Source organism: Sitophilus oryzae, unplaced genomic scaffold, assembly GCF_002938485.1.
Source record: "Sitophilus oryzae breed Bouriz unplaced genomic scaffold, Soryzae_2.0 scaffold_1197_pilon_pilon, whole genome shotgun sequence".
Taxonomy (NCBI): domain Eukaryota; kingdom Metazoa; phylum Arthropoda; class Insecta; order Coleoptera; family Curculionidae; genus Sitophilus; species Sitophilus oryzae.
The window spans coordinates 357,389-383,363 of record NW_022145834.1 but is presented as its reverse complement, the minus strand read 5'-3'; the positions used below and the strand labels follow the sequence as shown (position 1 = coordinate 383,363).

The 25,975-nt window shown below is 31.9% G+C and overlaps 1 protein-coding gene across 1 annotated transcript in view; it reads right to left on the bottom strand.

The window, feature by feature from the left end:
- Positions 1 to 17,518, bottom strand: part of LOC115891761 (MAGUK p55 subfamily member 5-like) — a 65,023-nt gene extending 47,505 nt beyond the window's left edge. Inside the window, 4 exon segments of the mRNA XM_030912323.1 lie at positions 591 to 773; positions 5,727 to 5,842; positions 7,948 to 8,087; positions 17,070 to 17,518. Coding sequence (XP_030768183.1) covers positions 591 to 773; positions 5,727 to 5,842; positions 7,948 to 7,968 — 320 coding nt within the window. The 5' untranslated portion in view covers positions 7,969 to 8,087; positions 17,070 to 17,518.
- Positions 17,519 to 25,975: the final 8,457 nt, after the last annotated feature.

Genomic DNA, 25,975 nt, shown 5'->3' with positions numbered 1-25,975 from the left:
TCTTGCTGGAAAAATATGTTTTCGAGTTCTATATAGAAAGGTATCTCCTATAGAAAAGAGTGTTTCCATTTAAAAGCGCCGAATTTGACCGACACTGTACATTACTTTACTTTTTGCTAAATTTATTTTGAGACATACTATAAAATAAAACTCGTTTTTAGACTTACATTTTTTAATATAAATGTGTAAAAATATAATATAATATACAAAACTAAACAGTATGGCTAGCTTTCTAACTACCTTGGATAAACATATTAACATTAATGATAGTTAATAGATTTTTTCCCACAAAACTGATGAAAAGAAAGGATCATATGTGGAAATAAAAAACATACTATCCAATACACTTCTAATATACAGGATGTCCAATTTCAATAAATAGTTTTTATCAATCTAATACATTTGACAGCGTAAGACATTTTTGGTAATGTAGGACTAAAAACCTTACAATTTATTTTTTTAATGAGTGTGAATATTTACGCGTGTGAATAATAAAATGAGAGCCCACTATACATTTATTGAAGAATAGCCACTATAGTCATCACTAAAAATAGTTATAGATAAAATAAAATATGTTGATGGTGACTTACCTACGGTCGTTTTCGATATTAAGTTTGTTATTGTTGTGTTCCACAACGGCGGTGGTCTTGAGCTTGTTATTGTCTTCGCCGAGGAGCAGCTCGGTACGACCGTTCTGGAAGGGTGACGAGGAACGGCGTTCGCTCAAATTGCGAACGTCCAGACTCTGTTGCTGCAGATTTTCGTCGGTTTTTCTAGAAACAAATCAAAACGAGGGTATAGTAATATCTATAGAAGAACTACAAGCATAAATTAACAAACTAAATACAGCCAGCAATAAAGTAGTTCGCAAAATGAATTTAGCAAAAATTAAAGTAGTGTACAGGGACATCATTTTAAGTATCTCACTCGATTTATAATTTTCCTGTTCGGTATTTAAAGATAGTAGAAAGATTTCCTAATGTAATTTTTCGCGAGGATGCCGATTCTCTACACCAAAATTTTTTAAAACGTCAATTTTGACAGATACGACGCCATCTTGATTTTTTTTTTAAATGGAAACCCCCACATATTTTAGCATGGTCCGGTAGACATATTTTAGCTAATTTCAAAAATATATAGTTTAGTATACTTTGCACTTACCGTTTTCGATATACAGTGGATTTAAAAATGAATTGTTCCAGAATCTTTTTGAGTGTCTCACCCAATTTAAAATTTTCCTCTTCTCTATTTTAAGATAGTAAAAAGATATTTCAATGTAATTTTTCGCGAGGATGCCGATTTTCTACATTAAAATTTCTTAAAACGTCAATTTTGACAGATACGACGCCATCTTGATTTTTTTAAATAGAAACCCCCACATATTTTAGCATGGTCCGGTAGACATATTTTAGCTAATTTCAAAAATATATAGTTTAGTATACTTTGCACTTACCGTTTTCGATATACAGTGGATTTAAAAATGAATTGTTCCAGAATCATTTTAAGTGTCTCACCCAATTTAAAATTTTCCTCTTCTCTATTTTAAGATAGTAAAAAGATATTTCAATGTAATTTTTCGCGAGGATGCCGATTTTCTACATTAAAATTTTTTAAAACGTCAATTTTGACAGATACGACGCCATCTTGATTTTTTTTAAATGGAAACCCCCACATATTTTAGCATGGTCCGGTAGACATATTTTAGCTAATTTCAAAAATATATAGTTTAGTATACTTTGCACTTACCGTTTTCGATATACAGTGGATTTAAAAATGAAATCTTTAGAATTATTTTACAATTTTCGAATTTTAAAATTCTTGAAATGTCAAATTTGACAATTACGACGCTTAAATTTTTTTATTTATTTATACTTTGATTCTTCTTCAATATGACCTTTACATACGCAGTGATTCCGGAAACTTTGACAGCATATTTTGCAGATAAAAATAAGTAAAAAAGTTCGTATAAATGTCCTAACATGCTTAGTTTCGGAGATACAGGTTGTAGAAGTATCATTTTTATTTCGATTTTTTCCAAATAATTTGTGAAGTAACGTTAATACTTTGATGAAAATTGGTGTCTGGGAGATTTTTGATATGAGAAATTTGATTTTGATGTCAATATAAATCCAATTTCTAGGGGGCGCGACAAACACATGTTTTAACTGTTTTGAAGAGTAATAACTTTTCGTCCGTACTACTGAGTATACGTACTATAAAACTACTGAGTGAAAAAATATTCATTTATAACGATTTTTACGTAAAAAAGTCTGTTGGTAAAAATTGTTACGAGTAATGGTTCTCGAGATATTGGGAATCGAAATTATCAATACCTGTCATCATTGACACAAATTAAACATGTGGACTAAATAGTTACTAAACTCAAATCATAAATTTGAAATGTTTTTTGCCAAAAGTTCAACAGAAACTGTTTTATCATCATTTTTCCGCAGAAAAATTTATAATAAATTTAAAAAAATAAAAAATTCCCACATTTATTGTTTCAGCCAAATATCTATCTATATACTCAACGTGTTTATTTTTTTGTCAATAATGACATGTATTGACTATTTCCATTTGAAATATCTTGATAAAGGTTGCTCGTAGCGATTTTTATCAAAAGACATTTTTTACGTAAAAAGTCAAGAAAATGTATATTTTTTTACTCAGTAGTTTTATACAGGTATGGGCGAAAAGTTATTACTTTTCAAAACAGTTAAAACACATGTAGGTGGCGCAAAATCAAGTTTCTCGTGTCAAAAAACTCCCAGACACGAATTTTCAGCCAAATATTGACGTTACTTCAGAAATTAATTGGAAAAAATCGAAATAAAAATGAAACTTCTACACCCTGTATCTCTGAAACTAAGTATTGTAGGACATATATTTATACGAACTTTTTTACTTATTTTTATCTGCAGAATATGCTGCCGAAGTTTCTGGAATACAGTTCGGACCACCCTGTATATAAAAAAAATTTAAAATTTAGTTTTATGCTAGTCATTGCTAAGTTATTTATTATAAGATAGCTCAATTTGCGTAAATTTCATGCATTTGTATACAAATGCCACTCAGTTGTAACTGAATGGCATTCATATTCAAATACATAAAAATTAGAGGAATTCTTGATTTCAACCCCCTGTATATAGAAAACGGTAAATGCAAAGTATACTAAACTATATATTTTGGAAATTAGCTAAAATTTGTCTACCGGGCGGTGTTAAAATTTGATGTGGTTTCCATTTAAAAAAAATCAAGATGGCGTCGTATCTGTCAAAATTGACTTTTTAAAAAATTTTGGTGTAGAGAATCGGCATCCTCGCGAAAAATTACATTAGAAAATCTTTCTACTATCTTTAAATACCAAACAGGAAAATTATAAATCGAGTGAGACACTTAAAATGATGTCCCTGTACAATGAACCAGTAGGCAGAAAAGACATTCCGGAAACGTGGTCCGAACTGTATTCCGGAAACTTTCGCAGCATATTCTGCAAATAAAAGTAAGTAAAAAGTTCGCATAAATGTAACTCCTAAAATTCTTAGTTTGCGAGATACAGGGTGTAGAGTTTCATTTTTATTTCGATTTTTTTCAAATAATTTCTGAAATAACGTCAATATTTTAATAAAAATTGGTGTCTGTGAATTTTTTGACATCAGAAATTTAATTTTGATGTCAATATGACTCGACTCCTACGAGGGGGCGCAATTAGCAAAAAAAATTACAAAATTCAAAATTTTACCTGTTTTTACCTAGCTTTTACCGTCAAATGTAAAATTTAACCTGTCAACAGTTGTCAATTTATATTTTATTTTGCCCGTTATCCGTAGACCGTGTTTTAGATTTGTTTTTGATTTTTATACGGCTCTGTTCTTGTGTTTTTTCATATTTTTTAAGTGTGTGTTTTTGTTATTATATTCAGTTCAATAAAGATGGTTTCTTATAGTTTTTTTTTGTGTTTTTGATATATCCCCTTTGTCATTCTAACTTAAATCCATTTATTCAAGCTTTCTCAAGATATTTAGGTGATTTAGAATGGAAATAATCAATACATGTCATTATTGACAAGAAATATACATGTTGAGTAGATAGTTATTTGACTGAAATGTTAAATTTGAGAACTTTTTATTTTTTTAAATTAATCGTAATTTTTTCGTCCAAAAAATGATTTTAATTGATAAAACAGTTTCTGTGACTTTTGGCACAAAAACAATTCAAATTTATGATTTCGGTCTGATAACTATTTAATAAACATGTTTAATTTATGTCAATGATGACAGGTATTGATCTTTGGTATTGATAATTTCGATTCCAAATATCTGGAGAACCCTCGAGAACCATATTACTCGCAGCGATTTTTACCAAGAAACCTTTTTTACGCAAAAAAGCTGTCAATGAAATATTTTATATTTTTTTAGTTACTCAGTAGTTTTATACAGGTACGAACGAAAAGTTATTACTTTTGAAACCAGTTAAAACCTTTGTTAAAACCTTTTTCAAAGGTTAAAACATATGTAGGTAGCGCCCTCTACAAGTAGAACAAAAGTAGAAGTCTTATTGACATCAAAATCAACTTTACCATGTCAAAAAACTCCCAAATCTCATCTAAATATTGATTTTACTTCAGAAATTATTTGGAAAAAATCGAAATAAAACTGAATCTTTTACACCCTGTATCTCCGAAACTAAGCATTTAGGACATACGAACTTTTTTACTTATACCGTATGATCAAATAAAAACGGCGTCAGCGATGGCTATGAAATGAAGATCGCTGTCATTTTATATGTAAATTTATACGGGAAATGTCATCGATCGTCATTTCCATTACGTACCATATGGTATTTATCTGCAGAATATGCTGCCGACGTTTTCGAAATACCATTTCGGACAACAAACTAATACACAGCTTGGGATCTCTCTACCAGAAATCAATAGTAGAATTAAATTAGCATGGAAGAAATTCAATCATATTCAATTCTAGAATGCCATTTTATCTAAAGAAGGAAACATTCGATCAATGTGTACTACCAGTCATTACTTATGCAAGCAAAACCTGGACATTATAAGGAAACTGCAGGTCGCACAACGCTCAATGGAACGAAATATGCTGGGAATTACCAAGAAAGACCGTAAAAGAATAGAGTGGATACGACAAAAGACCCAGGTAATAGATGTCATCCACAGAATCAAATCCCTCAAGTAGCAATGGGCAGGACACCTGGCAGGAAGGACGGACAACAGATGGACCACAAAAATTAAAACATGGTACTCTCGAGGAATTAGAGACCTAGAAGAAGACCAAACCTATGATGGGACCATGATACATATTAGGAAATTAGCAGGGATAACTTGGGCCCGCATAGCCAACAATAGACAACAATGGGTCCATCTACAAAGAGAGTCTCTTAATATGTGAGGGAGGCTACACCATAATTGGAAATTGTTTACTAAGCTGAAAATGCCGATGATGATGATGATATGTCTATCAATATCGATACCATAATATTGAGTTGAATTGAGCACATTGAACACTTTGAAAAAGTAAGGCCGGTTTTTTGGTTAGAGTTGTAATCGAGGTTATAATAAACAACCAGTACCAATATACCTGCACAAACCAGATTAGCACAGGTGACCTGAGCGATAAAACTGAGCGTCTGTGGGGACCTTAAGGCAGTGTGCAACAAATATATTAATCGAATCTAAACAATAAAATAAATACACCCACCTGCTTCCTATGATGGCTAAACTTTCGCTGGCCGTCGACAAGGAACTGACGTAGATTGGGGGGTTGCTTATGAACCCGTTCAACTCCTCTGACGTCGCTGCTGATTGCTGATTTAACTGAAAAGAAAATTTATTAGTTTTTTTTTTATAGACTGAAGACTGAAATAGCAAATTTGTAATGTTTTTGGCGAGGGGTTTTTCACTAGGAGACAAATGTGATAAGATTTCGGATTTTGACCGATTTTGAGAGATTTCGGGTGATTTCGCACGATTTTGGAGGATTTCTACATTTTTTTATTGAAACACCCCTCAAAATCCCCTTTCAGAGTATTCTTCATAGGTAAATAGAGTACATAATGTAATAATTATTTAAATATGTTGATTTGTTTTTTTTTTGTCTCTTACTTTATCTACAATTTCAAAAAGTCAAGATTATAGATTATACAGGGTGTTTCAAAAAACATGTGCTATCTCTCGTGTGGAGATTCCTCACGTAAAATTAAAATTTATCTTTTAATCAACATAGGTCCGATTCTGCTTTGTTTCCTAGCTAGAGGGTGTGTTTGTGAGGGAATATTTAAAAAAAAAATGTGCGCCACTGACTTTTTTTCTTTTGATATCAAAATTGTGTTGGCCGTTTAATGCCAATTAAAAGTTATCTCTTGATATTTTGTCGACTTCAGCCTCCTTAATAAGATAAACACAATTTTATTAATCATAATAATATTAATAAAATTAAAATAAAAATAAAATTAATAAATTACATATTTTATCTAATTTATTATTAAATACTATTACTATTAGTCCAACCTACAGCAATTTCAAATAAAAAATTAATGGTATTTAAGATAATTACAAAAAAAAACCTAATTTGAAAAATTTTAACATCCTGTAACTCTAAAACTATGCATTTCCATACCCATGGTAGGAACTTTTTTTCATATTTTTTGATGAGGAATTACCAAGTACTTATTCAAAACTTTCGTAAGTTAATTAGGTATATTAATTTTTTTAAAGGTTGCTATTCAACTTGGATCAAGGCAAATTAATAAAATTGCATTTATTTCATCAAGGAGGCCGGAATCGACAAAATATCAAGAGACAACTTTTAATCGGCATTAAATTGCTTACACTATTTTGCTAACAAGAAAAGAAAGTCAATGACGCACATACTTTTTAGAAAAATATTTCGGTGATAACCGATATGCACGTCCCTGATGGATATGTCGACACTTTTTTAGCTTTAAAATATGTCGCACTTATAGTAACTTTTACCATACTTGGAAGAAAATTATAGTAAATCTAAAAAATATTAAGACTTTAACACCCTGTAGCTACGAAACAAAGCAGAATCGGACCTATGTTCATATAAAAAATAAATCTTATTTTTACGTGAGGAATCTTCCCACGAGAGATGGCAAATTTTGAAACACCCTGTAGAATAGAAATTCTTAGAATGGAAAACTTGTTTCCAAAGTATCTACATAAATGTGCAATATAAGTTATTATTAATTTCTTTATTTATTCTATAACTAAAAAAGTTTTATAAAAATCTAAAATTATACCTTTTATATGAAATTAGAACTTAAAAAACTCATTTCAGCTGGACAGGCCAGGTGATTACATAAAAAAAACAACTTAGGTATATTTGAAACTAAAAGAATTTTGGACCATTGCCTATTTATTAGCCGACCATACCAACAAGTATGGTCGGCTAATAAATCATCAAATCAAAGGTCAGCATCAAAGAATCTTCAAAAAATATAAAATCTTTAAAAATTTAAACAGCCCTCATATAAAAAATACCGAAAAGTTAATAATCGTGGCATAACGTCGGTTTCCGATGTTTCATAGGTATTTCATGTAAAAATAAAGTTCCTTATATGCAACACACTGTATTTTATTTAAAAAATTAAAAGAAAATAATAATAAATTTGAATAAATAATATTTGGCGACAATTCCGGAAAAAGCCGAACCGCTCCGAAATTATCAAAAGTTTTGGAGAGCGACCGTGGTAAGAATAATATTTACATTGTCCTTATGGGCACTTTCCAATCTAAATTTGTTTCTATTATCTATTTGGAAAAAAAACACGAAATAAAAATGAAACTTCTACACCCTGAATCTCCCTGAACTTTTTTACGTAGTTTTATCTGTAGAATATGCTGCTGAAGTTTCCCGAAAACAATTTGGACCACCCTGTATACGTAATTTTACTGACCTGTTGCGATAGCTTCGTCATATCCACGGGTTTGAGTTTGTGAAGCGCGGACAGGCGCTCCAGCCTCTCGCGAGCCTGTTGCTCCACGGCGATGACGAAAGCATCCTGTACATTGTCCGTGCACAAGTCCAGGTCTAGAGCTGAAACAGAATAACATGTTTGAAACGTGTTATCCTGAAAAGTGATATTACAAAAATTTCGGACTTTTATTGTCTTTATTTATTTTTTAAGTTCCTTTATACGTTTTCTTAACATTAAAACTGTCTTAATCATCTGCTGATGATGCTGACTGACATGGTTAGCGAAACGCGCGTCCGATGCAAAAGTCAAGTGTTTTGGTGTATCGTGGTGAATTAGTGTATTTTTAGGAATTTTTTGCTAGTAGAAGGATATAAAAGATCGAGGGGTATTGCCAAAATGGCAGTTACTCTATATAGCAGAGACAGTCTTAAAACTAGATAGAAGTTGTATCGATTATTGGTGCTTCAATTGAATATCATAGAGATCAACTTCCAGACTAACCAGTGGTTACATTGGACGCGGGTCCATGCGTTTTTTTATAGTGCAAGCTCTGACGGAATTTATTCGTACGACTACTTTATTACTGTGGTTACACTTAGATGCGCGTTCATGGTGTGCTGTGTATCCAGTTTGTTAAAACAAGTGCCACTACTTTGATGCAATGTGAGAATATAATGTTAAAATAATTATACTCATGAAAAGACGAAAACATTGGGTAAATCATTTATATACAAGAAGAGTAGAAAAAAATGGAATATGTACAGTACGTCTGTCCGTTCTGTAGCTACGGGGTATCCGTGAGAGGGGAAACGATATTCTCTCAATGTTTTTCGTAAAAAATTAGACGACGCGTCCCATCAATAAAAATTCGACAAATTTGCAAGTAGCCAATAAATGAGTGGGCGGAGCGATTTGCGGTGACATACTCGTCAAGTCGACGTATAAAATATATTGCTGTTTATTTAAATGTTTTTTGTCCGCATTCCTTTCATAGACACAGACGTACTGCAAAACATTTGGTGAATTAAAACAGCAACCGGACAATTTTGTTTGGATATTTTAGAATGTCTCCATCAACATTAATATATCTCAAATAAAATTAAACCTGTTATTCAAAAATATTCAAATTTTCCGGGAATGTTTTGGGATCAGAGAAAAAAAAATCGAACGCTCGGACGTGCACGTATTAAAAAAACAAACCAGTTTGACCAACGGAATAGAGATGGGAAGTACGTGTGCGTGTCGTACAAAATGTACGATACATTTCAATGTACGGTGTACGTGTCGTACAATTTTATTGTACGAAACGTACAATCCACCATTATCATTGTACTTTGCATCTTTGCAAGCACTGGACCCGGGACCCGGGACCGGGGACCGGCAACACAACATACTACGGGAACTGTTGCTTGGTTAAATTAGCTTTAAACCAAAATACGTACACTACATACGCAGTAATACGCACGTACGTAGTGAATTGATGTACTGTGTATATTATAGGGTGTGCTATCTTATTAGTACTGTGGTTTAACTTGAAAATTAGTAGCCATTTATTTTTGTAGTTTATAGGTACTTTCTACGTATGCATAATATGCCTAGTTTCTAATATCCTAATTCAAATAGGTATTTTTTTAGGATTTTCAATTTAAATTCAAAATATACGTAGGTATTCTAGAACTTGATTTATCGATATAAAAATATAATAATTATAGTTAAACAATTCTGAAGGTATTGCTATTTTGTAGATTTTATTACTAGGTACATTAGTAAAGTATAAAGTATTTTAGCATATAGTAAATATATACGTATCGTACAACATAACAAGTATAGCTAGAGACGTGAAAAATATAAAATAACACGCGACCGGTGCTATCCCCAAGTCTCTTCCTATATTTGTACAACTGTACTCGTACGCTTCTGTTACGGGTGACTCTTACTCATTCTACTCCGTTGCCGTCCGCCCGTGATCTCGTGAATCTCGTCGTACAATTGTACGACACGCACTGTACGATACAATTAAGTGTACTGTACGAAGTGTGCTAGTACAACCAATTGTACTGGTTTTGCCCATCACTACAACGGAAATTGACGTACGTGCACGGACGCGCAAACTCCGATGCAATGTAGATGCCTGCGTAGATACCATTTGTTTGTTTTTTGCTGCGTGCACGTCCGTTCATGTACGAAAAAAAAAATGCACGGACACGCATCCAATGAACCACGGGATTAAGCGCTAGTTTTTTTTCAATGAAAATGGCATTATAAAAACCGTAAACACTATTTCATAGCTGTGCTGATTAGGATCGACACTAATCGACAGTAAAGGAATGTTTTCAATGCAAAATATGCCTTCTCTTCAAAAGCGAATATCACCGATAAAAATAAAGCTATTTTAGTTTGTTCTAATAAGCCCCATACTCACACTTCGCTCCTTCGTCCCTTCCTCGCGTTACTTCCTCGCGTTACTTCCTCGCGTTCCTTCGTCCCTTCGCTTCCTTCCTTCGTCCATTCGATGCTTGGGAATTAGTCAATTATGCAACAACACACCACAAAATATTTTTAATATAGCAGCTACATGTTTATTACGAAATATTTAGTAACCTCTAAAATTTTTAAGAAATCCGAAAGGCGCATAATTTTTATTTTATAAAACTGCAATTCTTTGTCGTGTCAAAAATAAAAATTGAATTTTAATAATATATATTTTTTTAATAAAACTGTATATTTCAGTATCATGTACAAGGTATATCAGTATGAATGTACAAGGCGAATCAACAAAAGAGTAAAGTTTACTATGTAATTTATATCGAAACCATGAAATATGACATACTAATTAAACGTTAATGAAGTCAATCCCCATTTTTTCAGATATTTTTGTAAAGGCATCATGCACACTATTTCTATTTTTTTTATTTTTGTCGCTACTATTACATAAATATGGACATGTATTTTTTCACAAATATGAAGACAATATTGTTTTTTTCTTCCATTTTTTAGACTATTGTGTGTGAATTATTTTTATATCGACTGGCGATTGCTAGATGTACAACTTAACAAGTATAGCTAGAGACGTGAGAAATATAAAATAAGAGACGCCCCTCGATGCGCAGTGGACAGCCCGCAAATTTGCTTTAATCAGATTTGTCGTAGATAACTGATGATGTTTTCACATCATTGTTCTACTTATTATGAAACTAAATATGCTACACACATATTTATCCTAGCCTTCTCAGTTCAAAGTTATTTCATGTTTCTTTCTTTTACTTCTTATTTTTTAATTAGTAGAAATTTTTGCATTTTTATAACCTTTGTATTTCGATGATCTTATAACTTATCGAAAATGTGAAAAGGGTCAGTGATGGGCGGTGGGTAAGTACCCAATTTGTAGATAAATAAAATCTGGGTATATATGTATATACCTGTAGATTTAGATGAACATCCTAATTTTAATAAAAGGAGTTTCCGACGACCGCATAGTAAATACCCGGTATAATACCGGGAATAGAAATATACCAATATATAATATCTACAACATATATAAGAAATATTGTAGATATACTCGTATTCGTGATATTACTGGTATTATACCGGGTATTTACTATGCGGTCGTTGGAAATACCTTTTATAAAATTAGACTGTTCATCTAAATGTACAGGTATATACCGGATACCCTAATTTTGTTTTGTTCTACCTATTGAGTACTTACCCACCGCCCGTGTCTCGTTTTTCAGGTAGAATGGCAGTGACAAAAGTGGTTCTTCGTTGGGAGCTGTCTATTTCGAAAAATGACTCAAACTTATGTTCTTTTTTTTTTTAACAGGACACTCTATATATTATTTTTTATTTTATTTGCCTTATTATGAGCTTTCGAAAATTATAATATACTCTATATTTATTTATTTAGGTACTGCTAAACGGCTCTTATTTTATTTAACTTAATTTTACCAGATAATTTTGCTTTGCATCGTGATATTTTGATAAACTACATGGAAACTGAACTTGTGCTGCTTTTAAAGAACATGCCAATAACCAACATTTTACGTCGAATAAATTAGTTGATTGTTTTGATTACCTAATTTAAACCGGCCGACTATGTAATAAAGTTAAATAATGCATTTTTACCCCGTTTATGAAAATAAGTATTAGTAGTATATAAGCCCGTAACAAGAAAAATAAAATAATATACAAAATATCGCATTTAAAAAAACATATAAGTTTTAGTCAATTTAAAAAAAGACAGATTCAACCAAGAAATAGTTACGTCACTGCATTCTGCGTGAAAAACTGTACGGGAGACCGTTTTCACCTTTTCGATAAGTTATGATACAAAGGGTATCGAAAAATGCAATAATTTCAGATTCGCCCTGTATTTTAGGAAGTAAGAGAGCTATGACATATATGTATGTAGCATCTTTAGTTTCATAAAAAAGTAACAGCGTAATGTGAAAACCGCATCTTTGTATCTCGACTCATAAACGAGAAACCCTGCAAAACACACGAAAATGGGACGCCCTGTACAGACGTACTGCCAAATCAAGAAATCAACTACCAATGAAATCCAAGATCGATTTATATATTTTATATATTTTAATATTTTTTTGTGTTCGTGATAATTCCTTTGCTACTTCGTCCAAAACCCGACAATACGGGGAAGGAGCGTTTCGAGGAAGTAAACGGACGAAGGAGCGTTTTGACGAAGGAACGAAGGAACACACAGTCGCATAAAATCGACATTTCCCATAGTAAATATAAGATTTTTGGACGAAGGGACGCGACGAAGGAAGGAAGTGAAGTAGCGAAGTGTGAGTATGGGCTGTGGTATGGGGCTTAACAACAGAAAAAAATGAATAGGATTAGTTTTAGAAAATACCTCTTTAAGTAACGAGTGTTCGTAATAAATAATATACAGAGTTCTTCACCTCATTCGACACGGAGTATCGTAGCAAAATTATTAGATTTTTAAAAATTGTGAGTGATGGGATCGTTGGAGGACTACTAAAGCTACAATTTAAAATTATTTTCAAAAGGTACAGAGTGTCCCGAATAAATAAAAAATATCAAAGTTGTATTTTTTAAATGGGGCACCCTATATATTATTAAATTTTCAGTTTCTACGATTAAAATAAAGGTAAATCTGATTAGGGTTTACCGCACTTTAATCTTACCGTTTTTGAAATATTTACAATTTTTATGCTTCATTTTTCTAGGCGTATTTAAGTTTTTAAAACCAAATATTGTACTGAAGTTTTTAATTTTACTAAATTTGTGGTTCCAATAATAAAAATAATACTACCTTATACAGGGTGTATAAAAATTTATATTAAATAATTACTAGCTTTAAACGGCAATAACTTGTTAAATTTAAATGGAACACCCTGTATATTTTACAAAAATCAGCTGCACAATTTAATTATCTATCAAATTGTTTCTTACCATTTTTGCCTATCAATGCCATTTCCTTATAATTTAGACCTCATATACCGATGGAATATTGATTTTTTTTAAAGCAGCAAATGTGCAAAATGTACAGGGTGGTCGAAATTGGCCTGTTTTAACAGAGAAAACCTATTTCCTGACTAGATAGAGCAAAACCGACATAGATGTCATGGGCTCGATTTCTGAGACACGTTTAATGGCGTAAATCACCTGTAGATATTTTCACTGCCAACTGAGATACAGGGTCTTTTTGAATTTTTTACCATTTTGAAAATTGCCCATAACTTTTTTATTTCGCGGTATAACAAAATTCTGTAAAAACCTTCTTAAAGCACTTTTTTAAGCATAATTCAGTGGCGTAGTCAGTTTTTTTCTATACTTGCTCTTTTTGTCAGAAATGATAAAAAATATAATTTTTTAAATGGAAATCATAGTTGGCTATGAACTTAAAAAAATGTTGACGTTTAACCCTTTCCAATTTTTTACAAAAAGAAAACTATGCCACTATTATGCCTCTAATGTCACCATTATTGCCACCAATGCCACGATTATTTTCGCCGAAATATTAATTAATTACATACCTAATATGTTGTTATTAATATTCATTCGTCAAAAAAATACAATTATTAAGGTGTTACTTTTTACCAGTCTAATACACATACAAAATTCAGTTTTTTTAATGTCACTAAAATGTCAATATTCCATAGGTTTATCGCATAATTTAGACTTCATTTATCATATTAATATGATAAATGAGGTCTAAATTATAAGAAAATGTATTTTCTACGAAAACTTGAAAAGATAGATAAAAAATAGTATTATAGGTACAATTTGATAGACAATTAAATTGTGCCATCTGTTTCTTGTCAAATATACAGGTTTAAAGCTAGTAATTATTAAAAATAAAACTTTAGACACTCTCTACAAGGTAGTATTACTTTTATTATTGCAACACAAAATTTAGTAAATAGAAAAACCTCAATACAATATTTGGTTTTAAAAAGTTAAATACGCCGAGAGAAATGAAGCATTAAAATAGTCCGGTCAAATTAGACCAAAAAACAACAGTAAAGGTACATAAATTTAAACAAGCTGAAAATGCGTGTAATTGTTTAAAACATAATTAAAAATAACATTATAAAATTCCGAATCATTCCGATGCCTGGAAAAAAAAATTATGCGACGTCAAAGGTCAAAAATCTCGAAAAAAATGTTTTTCATGATTTTCAGCAAAACAGTAAGTTTTAACATAAAATTACTTCAGACAAAAATTGTAGGTCATAAAATTATCTATAAAAAATGTATCAATAATTGTATCAATTACCGCGTTTTTTATAACGTGGTTTTCCCAGTAGGCCTACTCCACATGTCTATTGTGATTCTGTTAAATTAAAAACTATTGCAGAATAAAAGATATTAGCCTTGTATATGAATAAACAAGGATATTAGTAAGGATTGGAAATTATAAAAGCGATGAAAATGAAAAAAATAGAAATGTACTAGTCTGATGCATAACCTTCAAATACTTCTTGTTGTTCTTCTTGATCTTCGTCTTGTTCGTTTTCTTCATCCTGAATGTAAGTAAATTGCGTCAATAGTAATTCTTCGTTGGTATCAAACGAATCCTCTGCTATTGGTGATTCAACATTAGAACATGACCAGTCTTGACAATTTGTACATGCCAGAGAACAAAACAGTCCAACCAGTTTTACACAGAGTCAAAGTCATGTACTATTTTTACATGCAATAACTGGCTGTGATACGACGCGCGACGTCTGCATTTTACAGAAGGAGTAAAACAACACTTTTTAAAATGAAAAACAAGACTTGTGCTGAAGTTTTCAAAAAAAGTAATTTAAGTCAACAAGACCTAAGGGATTCGCTTTCTTCTTTCTATCTTCTTTTCTTATTTCTTCTTTCTTCGTTCTCTGGCATGTACAAATTGTCAAGGCCGGTCATGTTCTAATATTGAATCACCAATAGTAGAGGATTCGTTTGATAACAACGAAGAAACATGCGATATAAAATAGTCATAACTAGGTGCGTCAATTTTAGTTTTCCTTTGTAATTCATTTACTTTCAGACGCGATGTCTGGTTTCTATTTACTTTTAAGAAACGGTCATGTTTGTCCCTGTGCAAACCTACCATAAAATATTATAAAGAAATAGTAGGTACGCCCGTGGATTTTCGAGGGCATTCTCATAAAAACACGGTCGCAGAAGGGACCGGGAACATTCATAAAAATTCTTTCATAGACCTAAGATTGTTGAATTTTTGTTAGTAAAAATTTATATTTTGTATTAAACATTTAAAAATAAAAAGTAATAACAAATTAGTAAGAATTTAATTATATAAAAATAAATAATAACATTCCCAACATAAGTGGTGATACGAGTCAAATAGAGGACTACAAGATTGGTGACAACGGTGGTCCAACTCAGGATCACAACAATCACTATTGATACAATTTACTAACATCCAGGATGAAGAAAGCGAACAAGACTAAAATCAAGAAAAAGAAAAAGATCAAGAAGAACAACAAGAACAAGAGGTATTTGAAGGTTATGAATCAGACTAGTAAATTTCTATTTTTTATTTCCATCGCTTTTATAATTTCCAATCCTTACTAATATCTTTTATTCTCCAATAATTTTCAATTAAACAGAATCACAATAGACATGTGGAATAGGGTTTCCAACCGTCCCGGTTTAGCCGGGATTAACCAGGAATCAGAAAGTGTGTCCCGGCGAAAGTTTTGCCTTGGCCGGGACCTGGAAACTAAAAAAATGTGTACTACACACATAATTTATTTTATTTTCTAATATTTAATGTCTTGTTTCAATTATTTAAAAGCTTAAAAATAATTGTCCCGGAATAGCCGATGCTCAAGTTGGGAACCCTAATGTGGAATAGGCCTACAGGGGAAACCACGTTAAAAAAACGCGCTAAGTATATTGCGTGGAAACGTGTGCATATTATGACGATTATAACTCTGACTCATTATATCTCAGAAACAGTAACCCTAAAGGAAAAAAGTATTGATACATTTTTTATAGAGAACTTCATGATCTATAATTTTTGTTTGAAGTAATTTTAAGATAAAATTTACCATTTTGCTGAAAGTCGCAAAAAACAATTTTTTTAGAGATTTTTGACCTTTGATCTCGCATAATTTTTTTTCCAGGCACCAGAATGATTCGGAATTTTAAAATGTTATTTTTAATTATGTTTTAAACAATTACACGCATTTTCAGCTTGTTGTAAATTTATGTACCTTCGAATGTCTAAATTGACCGGACTAAAATTATTGTTATTGTATTTTCACAAAATCGTAAATATTTCAAAAACGGTAAGATTTTAGTGCGGCAAACCTTAATCAAATTTACCTATATTTTAAGCGTAGAAAGTAAAAATGTAGTAATATACACAGTGTTCCATTTAAAAAAATACAATTTTGATAATTTTTTTATTTATTGGGGACATTCTGTACCTTTTGAAAATAATTTCAAATTGTAGCTTTAGTATGCCTCCAACGATCTCATCACTCACAATTTCTATAAATCTAATAATTTTGCTACGATACTCCGTATTGAATGAGCTGAATAACCCTGTATAATTATTCACCGTGAATTTTTTTACTTTCGCAGATAATATGTATACTCACCAATCCTATCTGCGGTGATTTAAATTCTAGGTCAAGCCACGAAATCCGATCACACAACCACGATCATACTTGATTGAAATCGCGTAAAGCATCCTTTATCTCCTTGTATATAGCTCGAACAACAAGACACAACACATCAGCTCACATTCTTGCATATATAATTATACCTAGAGAGTAAACGCACACACTCATACACAATACAGGATCTTTTTTGACAGCGACACTTTTTTCACACAGACCAATATGGTACTATAATTCTTTAAATCACTATAAACCGAACCACCGAGAATGTATCACTTAAATTGATTTGATATAGAGGACAGGAAAAATAAATAAATCGCGCTATTGTTATATAGGTTTCACAGATTAGTTTATCGTGTGGAATGTACGTACTGACGAGCACGGGCAAGTCGCTGGTAAGTTGATTGCGCTGTAGTATACGCCGTTATTTTGTTTTACCTTTATTTCCCGTTTTACCTGGTCGCGGGAGGCCGCGACGGACGGAACAAACGAACGAATGTTGCCGAATCGTGACGAACTCAAGGATATTTTTTTTCTGTTGGGGAAGAGAGGGGAATAATACGTACACGTATCCTATCCATTAATGAACTTAAAACATGCCATAATCGATAGTTAGTCATCGCAGGTAATTTAGATAATAGAATATGTCTTATTTTTAGCTGAAATGTTGATAGTTTTGAAGGAGTGACAGCGGTAGTTCCGCTTATTTTGTCTTAAACCTGAAAAACAATACGAGTGTTTATACCGTTGAAAAAGATATTAATAAAGGTCTAAAAGGGTTAAAACTATACTTGTCGTGTGCAGAATTTTATATCCTATTAGAATATGTCTTAGTTTGTGCTGAAATGTTAATAGTTTTGAGGGAGAGCCCGGGAGAGACAGTGGTAGATCCGCTTATTTTGTCTTAAAACTGAAAAAAACAATTCGAGTTTTTATACCGTAAAAAATATATTAATTAAAATCTAAGAATCAAAACTATACTTATCGTATGCAGAATTTTATATTCTGTTAAATTATGTCTTAGTTTGAGTTATTCTTACCTAATCGTGCGCCACTGCACCTCTTTACTCGAAGACATATTGTCCTTGATCTGATACACTGAAAAAAAGAAAAAATTATATTCGTTCTTAACTTGCTTAAGAGTCCATTACGCTGTACTTTCGGGTCGCTCTCAGGGGTCGGTTAAAGCGGGTGTGTGGCCGAAGGAAATATATATTATATTTCAGAAATCTGTCTAAGGCTTAACCCGATCCTGTCGTGTTAAGTCACACCCAAAATTCCAAACACACGTGCTTTGATTAAGACTTGATTAAGGTTTGCAGAGCTTCAGCATTTGCCATAAAATAACGAGCAATTTGTTACAAAACCATATAAATTATATATCACTGTAATTACAAAACTTCAATTTATTTCCGTATTGTAACGGAATTTTAAATTATGTCTTTTTTTTCGAAAAAATTTAGTCCAAACATAAGGAATAATTTGTTGATGATTGACCATCAAAATCTTAAAAATAAAGAAGTTGTCTAAAAATGTGCTACAATATACGGAATTAGCATAATCCTTTATCTTTAATTTCCTTCTTCATTTGTGTAAAAATACCTAGCCAGTTTTACATAAACCGTTAAATGCCGAACGCTACTTTTTCAGACTAGTGAAATGGACTCTTAAGAATCAAATCAATTATTATTATTATTATAGATAATTATTACTTTTTGTTACGACTAGAGGAAAGTAACCAAATATGGAATACCATTTAGTTTTAGCGTTATATAAAAAATAATGTATTGTAAATCAAACATTTTCATTCTTAGTTATTATCAGTCATACAGTTGCACATAACTTAATAACCATTTTCTGTTACATATTAATTTAAAGCATAAAATTTTGTCAAAACCAAAGACATTATAAAGATAGACCGAACATCTCATTCATAAATACTCGTTGGTAGTGTATCAAACATTCCAATGTGTCAAACAAGGACAGAAGAGACAGAGAAGTCTAAAATTTCCGACCCCGGCAATTAGGCGCATTTGGATTGTTCTACTGGCCAGTGGCGTATCGTTTTTTGGAACGAATTTAATTAGTAAAGTAAAAGTAAAGTAATTAGTAAAATTTTTACTCCATATTAATATACTACATTAACACTTTTTCGTCAGATGAGTTTTGTTATAAGGTCTAATATAATAATACAATTAATATCCCACATATACTTATGTTGAAACGTTAGTAGTTTTCGAAAATCGCTCCAACGTCGATTTTCAATTTAAACTTTCAGTTACTTCTATATAAACTTTCAGTTACTTTTGAATATTTACAGGGTGACTCAGGCTTCCGAAACAGTTCTATATTAGGTTTGTGGTTGGTGACTTTTCTTTCAATTTTTTTTTCAGAATATGGAGGCATTTAGGCACATTTTAGACATTTTTGTAAACATAGGTGGCCGGAACATATTTTCAAACCAAGTTGTAGATTTGCCATTAAATTTCCATTCCAGAAATACCTGAACGACCATGGGCCGTCGCGAGGGGTGATGGGACGGACGGCTCATTTCATTCTGGAAGACTAGCAGCGACGTTACCAATAGTTCTAGACGTTTCAGCACATTAAACAGTAAACATGTCCTTTAATAGTAACGCATATATCCTCTGGTTAATAACATATTATTACGCATGCTTCTTTAAAAATAAACTATTAATTTAATTAAGAAATTGAGATTTATTGATATCCGGTGAAGGTTTTAAATTCACCTTTTCTGCAAATCAAACTAAGTAGATAGGCGCAAATTTGATATGTGGCAATGTCGCCTTCTCTATCTCAGTTGGTTTTTACAGTACGTAGTCAACCTCCGAATGTTTGATCGGGTTAAAATGCAGAATGTGATATCTGTTCTTCCTAAATCTGTGGTCAAAACCAAATTGAACATAAAGGCACCTAAATATGGAATAGGTACCCAAATATGAACCAATATAAAACAAACACTTCAAACTAATCAAAACGTATATAATTTTTTTTATTAAACGCATTCAGATAAAAAAGACCCCTAAAACAATCAAACAAATATGTAATCAATGCATTGTCATAATAATCAATATTATTTGCAATTACGTATTAAGAAATACTTACTTTCCGAGCACCTTAAAAACTTTTCTCATAGCGCTGAAAGAAAATACTCTCACCGTGGCCACAAAGCCTGTTTGAACGACAAGGCAAAACCTGCACGTGAGTATAAAGGTGCGTTCACACCGGCTGCGCCGCGCATAACATTTTTTTAACATGTACTTTTGAAGTGTATTTTTTTTAGCGCGCACAAAAGTATATGTTAAAAAATTGTTTTGCGCGACGCGACGCGGAGCGGCACCTTAATGGTGGAGAGAGATTAAAAATCGCTGTTTTTTGCGATTAGACTTATTCGTTTCTGAGAAAAAGCTGTATTCCATATTAGGAATAATATTCCATGGTTACTTTCCTCTACTATATGATATTATAGCGTATTAAAAACGTGGGTAAAATAGAAAAAAAAAGAAATAAATCACAAGCTATAAAATTAATTGAACATTTATTTCTCTTACCTCGTGAATATGTTTTATAATTGCCTCATACGTGACTAACTCTGTTAAGGTTTTTCCATTGATATCTAGAATCTCGTCGCCAATTTCGAGATTGTCATTGTCAGCTGGGGATCCTACAACAAGGTAAGATGTATTAAAACATTTTGTATGAAACAGATTCAGCATGCTAAAAAATTAAAATGTCCAAAATAAAAGATATTTTTGGAATTCGTTGAAATGTGGCTGCAGAAATTTAGATTTTTTTATATTATAGCCATCAGTCCGATAGTGTCAATGGTCCTGAAGAACTATGCATAAATTAAGAGTCTATTACGCTGTACTTTTTTTATGTTTAATTTCCTTTTTAATTCATTTGTGGTAATAATACCTAGCCAATTTTACATAAAACGTTAAATGCCGAACGCTTATTTTGCTACTATTTCGGACTAGTGAAATGAATTCTTAACGAACTAAATACAGCCAGCAATAAAGCAAGTCACAAAGTGAATTTTGCAAAAACTAAAGCAGAAAAGACATTCTAATAAATAACACAAAAACACTGGAAATAGTAGAAGAATATATATATATATATATATATATATATATATATATATATATATATATATATATATATATATATATATATATATATATATATATATATATATATATATATATATATATATATATCAGGACAACTAATACACAGCTCGGGATCTTGGATCTTGACTACCAGAAATCAACAAAATAATTAAATTAGCATGGAGTACTTATGGAAGAAACTCAATCATATTCAAATCAAGAATGCCATTATATCTAAAGAAGAAAATAATATTGGAGGAAACCTGGACACTTAAAACGGACATTATAAGGAAACTGGAGGTCGCACAACGCTCAATGGAATAAAATATGCTGGGAATAACCAAGAAAGGCTGGAATAAAAGGATAGAGTGGATACTCCAACTGTCACCACACCAGTTTTAATAATCTGCTGATGATACTAACATGGTTAGGTAAACGCACGTCCAGTGCAAAAGTAGAAGTGTTTTGGTGTATTGCGGTAAATTAGTGTTTTATTTTGCTGTTTTAACCATGTTTTAACCAAAAGTTTAACCAGTTTAACTGTCAAAGTTTTTAACTGTCAAAGTTGATCTAATTTGACAGATATATTGAAGTAACGTCAAGCATATCACAGCCACCTAGATTTTATCAAATAATACAAAGATTTATTGACACTAAATCATATAAGTGAAAATATCTAGAAAAAATCTTTAATCTGAGCGGAAGGGAACCTCGATAGTGAAGATATGAATTTCTCCATTGAATATCGAAGTAATACTATATATAAGATATAAGGATGCTAACTTATATTGCTTTTAAAAGTGACCAATTTTCAATATTAATTTTGTCTCACCCCTGTATAATTTTGATTTGATTTAAAAGTACAATGGTTATTTTAACTAAATGTCAGACTATACACGATAAATTACGATACTAGTTTTGTACCTTTTGTTAACATTTTAATACGTTTTTTTCGTAATTAATTAGTATGATACACCATAGGCGTAGTCAAAACAATTATCAAAAAATATAAATATTGCTTCAAACAGCTAGGTTAAGAAAAATATGTGCCACGGCACTGTTTGGTGACATCGGCACAATTTGCTCTCGGGTGTTATTTGTCCTTGGATTCTTTAGTCATTGCTTCAAATAAATAATTATACAGGGTGGTTAGGTTAGGCGGAGACGCGGAGGAAAAACTAGATATTTATGTAAACGTATAATTATGTGACAACAATTAACAAAATAATATCAAATGCTCAAAATGCTTCTTTTCCCATTCACTGCATGAGTAAAAGACTGTCTTTTCAAAAGACCTTTTCACATTAAGAAGCATATTATGTGGAGTTATACTTCGAAAAGCAGCCACAATACTTTCTCGCGTATTGTCGACAGTAGTTGGTTGAGTTTTGTAAACACTGCCTTTAACATATCCTCATAAAAAAGTCCAGACTAGATAAATCAGGAGCAATTAATCATTCTATTAATTGATGATTGGACACTGCCATTCACCAATTAATAGAATCATAACCAATTTTCTGTGCTGTAGAATAAGTTTTCATTTTCGGCAAATTTCTGAGAATTATTTTTTTGGTTTTAACCATGTTTTAACCAAAAGTTTTAACCAGTTTAACTGTCAAGTTTTTTAACTGTCAAAGTTGATCTAATTTGACAGATATATTGAAGTAACGTCAAGCATATCACAGCCACCTAGATTTTATCAAATAATAAAGATTTATTGACACTAAATCATATAAGTGAAAATATCTAGAAAAATCTTTGTCTGAGCGGAAGGGAACCTCGATAGTGAAGAGAGATGAATTCTCCATTGAATATCGAAGTAATACTATATATAAGATATAAGAGTAACTTATATTGCTTTTAAAAGTGACCAATTTTCAATATTAATTTTGTCTCACCCTGTATAATTTTTGATTTGATTTAAAGTACAATGGTTATTTTAACTAAATGTCAGACTATACACGATAAATTACAATTTAGGTAGCTTTTATTGAAATTCAAAATTTTTTGTGTAACATTTTTGGGGACAGCCCGTAGTTTAACTCCATATATGTTTAAAAAATGCTCTAATTAACCTAGATAATATGATCACAAAATTTCATTTCAATACAAATAAGTTTCATTCTTCTTAGAGCCTCCGCGTCTTATGAGAGGCACCACCCTGTATAAAAATGTTAATGATGATACTTTAACACCGACTTTAGCAACAGCAAAAAATGATATAATAACCAATCTATCAGGGAATGAGAAACTTAAAAATGATATTACCAACCACTTTAGGACTTTAGGAAAATATGACATTACGGTATGGAAATTTGGAAAAGTATAAACGGGATTAAGCATTTTAGAACAAGCAAACATTTCTAAAAAGAATGCATTTTTCTCAAAATTTTATAATAAAATAGATTTTCCTGTTGTAAAAACGATTTGGAGACATACAGTATATAAAATAACGCCAAAATCAATTAACCAGAGAAAAGATTTAACAATAATAAACAATATTAACAGTACTTACCTCTGAAATAAAACTGCTGTAATTTTCAAAGTGACCCCAAAACCAATCCTAATACTACCGGTGACATGTTTTCAATCTAAGATTCTCTGTCGAAGAAAAAACTCAATTTTATGATATAAAACTCCCAAATTTGATTATTTTTTTTTTATCTGAGCTTAAACACGATATTAGAGTCGCGCCTAGAGCTCGAGAGCTCTAATAAACGCACTTTCAACCCAGCATCACTTATTTCAACTCTATCACTATTATTAGCCATGTTTAATAACTGTTTTTGTCGCTTAGTTATTAGGAAATGCTTATAAAAACGTTTTTTTACATCGCTTTCGAATTTAGCGAGCGTGTGGATATGAAAAGGGCTCTGGAAATCGCGCCGAATACAGTCTTAGAGAACAGATCGATATAAAGCGCTCTAATATCTCTATCGTTCAGCCGTTCTCTGTTTCTGGACCACTGTCATGCTTCGCGAAAGCATCTTTTCCGAGTGTGATTTTCGCGCATAGTCGGTGATAGCCAGGAAAATTTAAAAAGGAAATTTAAACCTGATTTCGTCTGGAAATAAGGGCGGTGTTATACAGGGTGGCGCCTCTTAGACAGGGTTGCCAGACGTCCGGGATTTAATTTATCCCGGATCCCGGAAAATAATTATACTATCCTGGAAAGCGTCAATCTAACTGTAACTGCATTTCTCGATTTAGCTTTGTTTATTTATACCGTATGATCAAGATAAAACGGCGTCCAGTTGGCTAGGATATGACGACCAATGACATCTCCCATATAAATTTACGTATAAAATGACAGCGATCTTCATTTCATAGCCATCGCTGACGCCGTTTTTTTTTCGATAGTAGGGTATACCGGGTGAGTCTCAAAAGCGGCTCACCCCTATAACTTTTTTATTTTTTGAGTTAAAAAAACGAAAAAGAACGAGTTTTGGTATGTTCGTATATGACAAAAATTAGGATTGATTGACGTATTCAATTGTTTTCGGTCACTTCCTGTTTCACCGGAAATTACTGCAACTTTTGATTTTTAGATGGCACCCCCGCTATTTATTTACTTTATTCGATAGAAAATAACACTCTGAATAGAATGTCATATCATATGTCAACTTTTGACATTTTCGCATATGGTTTATTTGACATTATAACTTGCGGCTCGTAATGACTGACTCGAAATATCACGTGTGTGGTATCAAATTATTCGTAAAAAAATGCTTTTTCCAAATATGCTAGTGAGCGACCCTCGATCCATTTGACAAAAAATTGAGATATGATTAAGAATACGATTTGAGCATTTTCTAACTGGCCAGAACAAGACACTAAAAACATTAGACGATCAAATCTATTTTTCCAAGGCTCCTTGATTAATTTTAAAATACAATTTTTTATTAAGCGAGAATGTCAAAAGTTGACATATGATATGTCATTCCATTCAGAATGTAATTTTCTATCGAATAAAGTAAAAAAATACTGAGGGTGCCATTTAAAAATCAAAAGTTGCAGTAATTTCCGGTGAAACAGGAAGTGACCAAAAACAATTGAATACGTCAATCAATCCTAATTTATGTCATATACTAACATACCAAATCTCGTTTTTATCTGAAAAATAAAAGTTATAGGGGTGAGCCACTTTTAAAACGCACCCGGTATGTACAGGGTGGCGCCTCTCATACGCCGCGGAAGCTCGAATTTGGTATGTTTTAGATACCAAATCTCGTTTTTTTTATCTGAAAAAATAAAAAAGTTATAGGGGTCAACCACTTTTGATATATCTGGATATATCAAAAATGATTTTGCATATCTGCATATCTTTTATTGCATATCTGAATAAAAATAATTATTACATATTTCTAAATGAAGCATGCATTTTTCTGCTTTTCTCTTGTGCGTTGTTTTAGGATAATTAGGGTACGCACTGACGTATAATTTTTACTCGGCCGACTATTTAGTTGCAAATGTGAAAACAATACATTCTTATGGAACCGATCGACCCAATATTTGATTATAATCGGCCGACTATTTAGTTGCATATTTGTAACCAAAATATATATCCTTATGGAGCTGCGCAATCAAATAGTCGGCCGATCGACCTCATAAGAATGTATTGTTTTCACTGTTGCAACTAAATAGTCGGCCGACTAAAAATTACAAGTAGGCTTATTGTATCGAATTTCCCTTCACAGTATCCATACTACTTAAAATTCAAAGTGTCTTTTGTTTTTCAAATTAATATTTTTT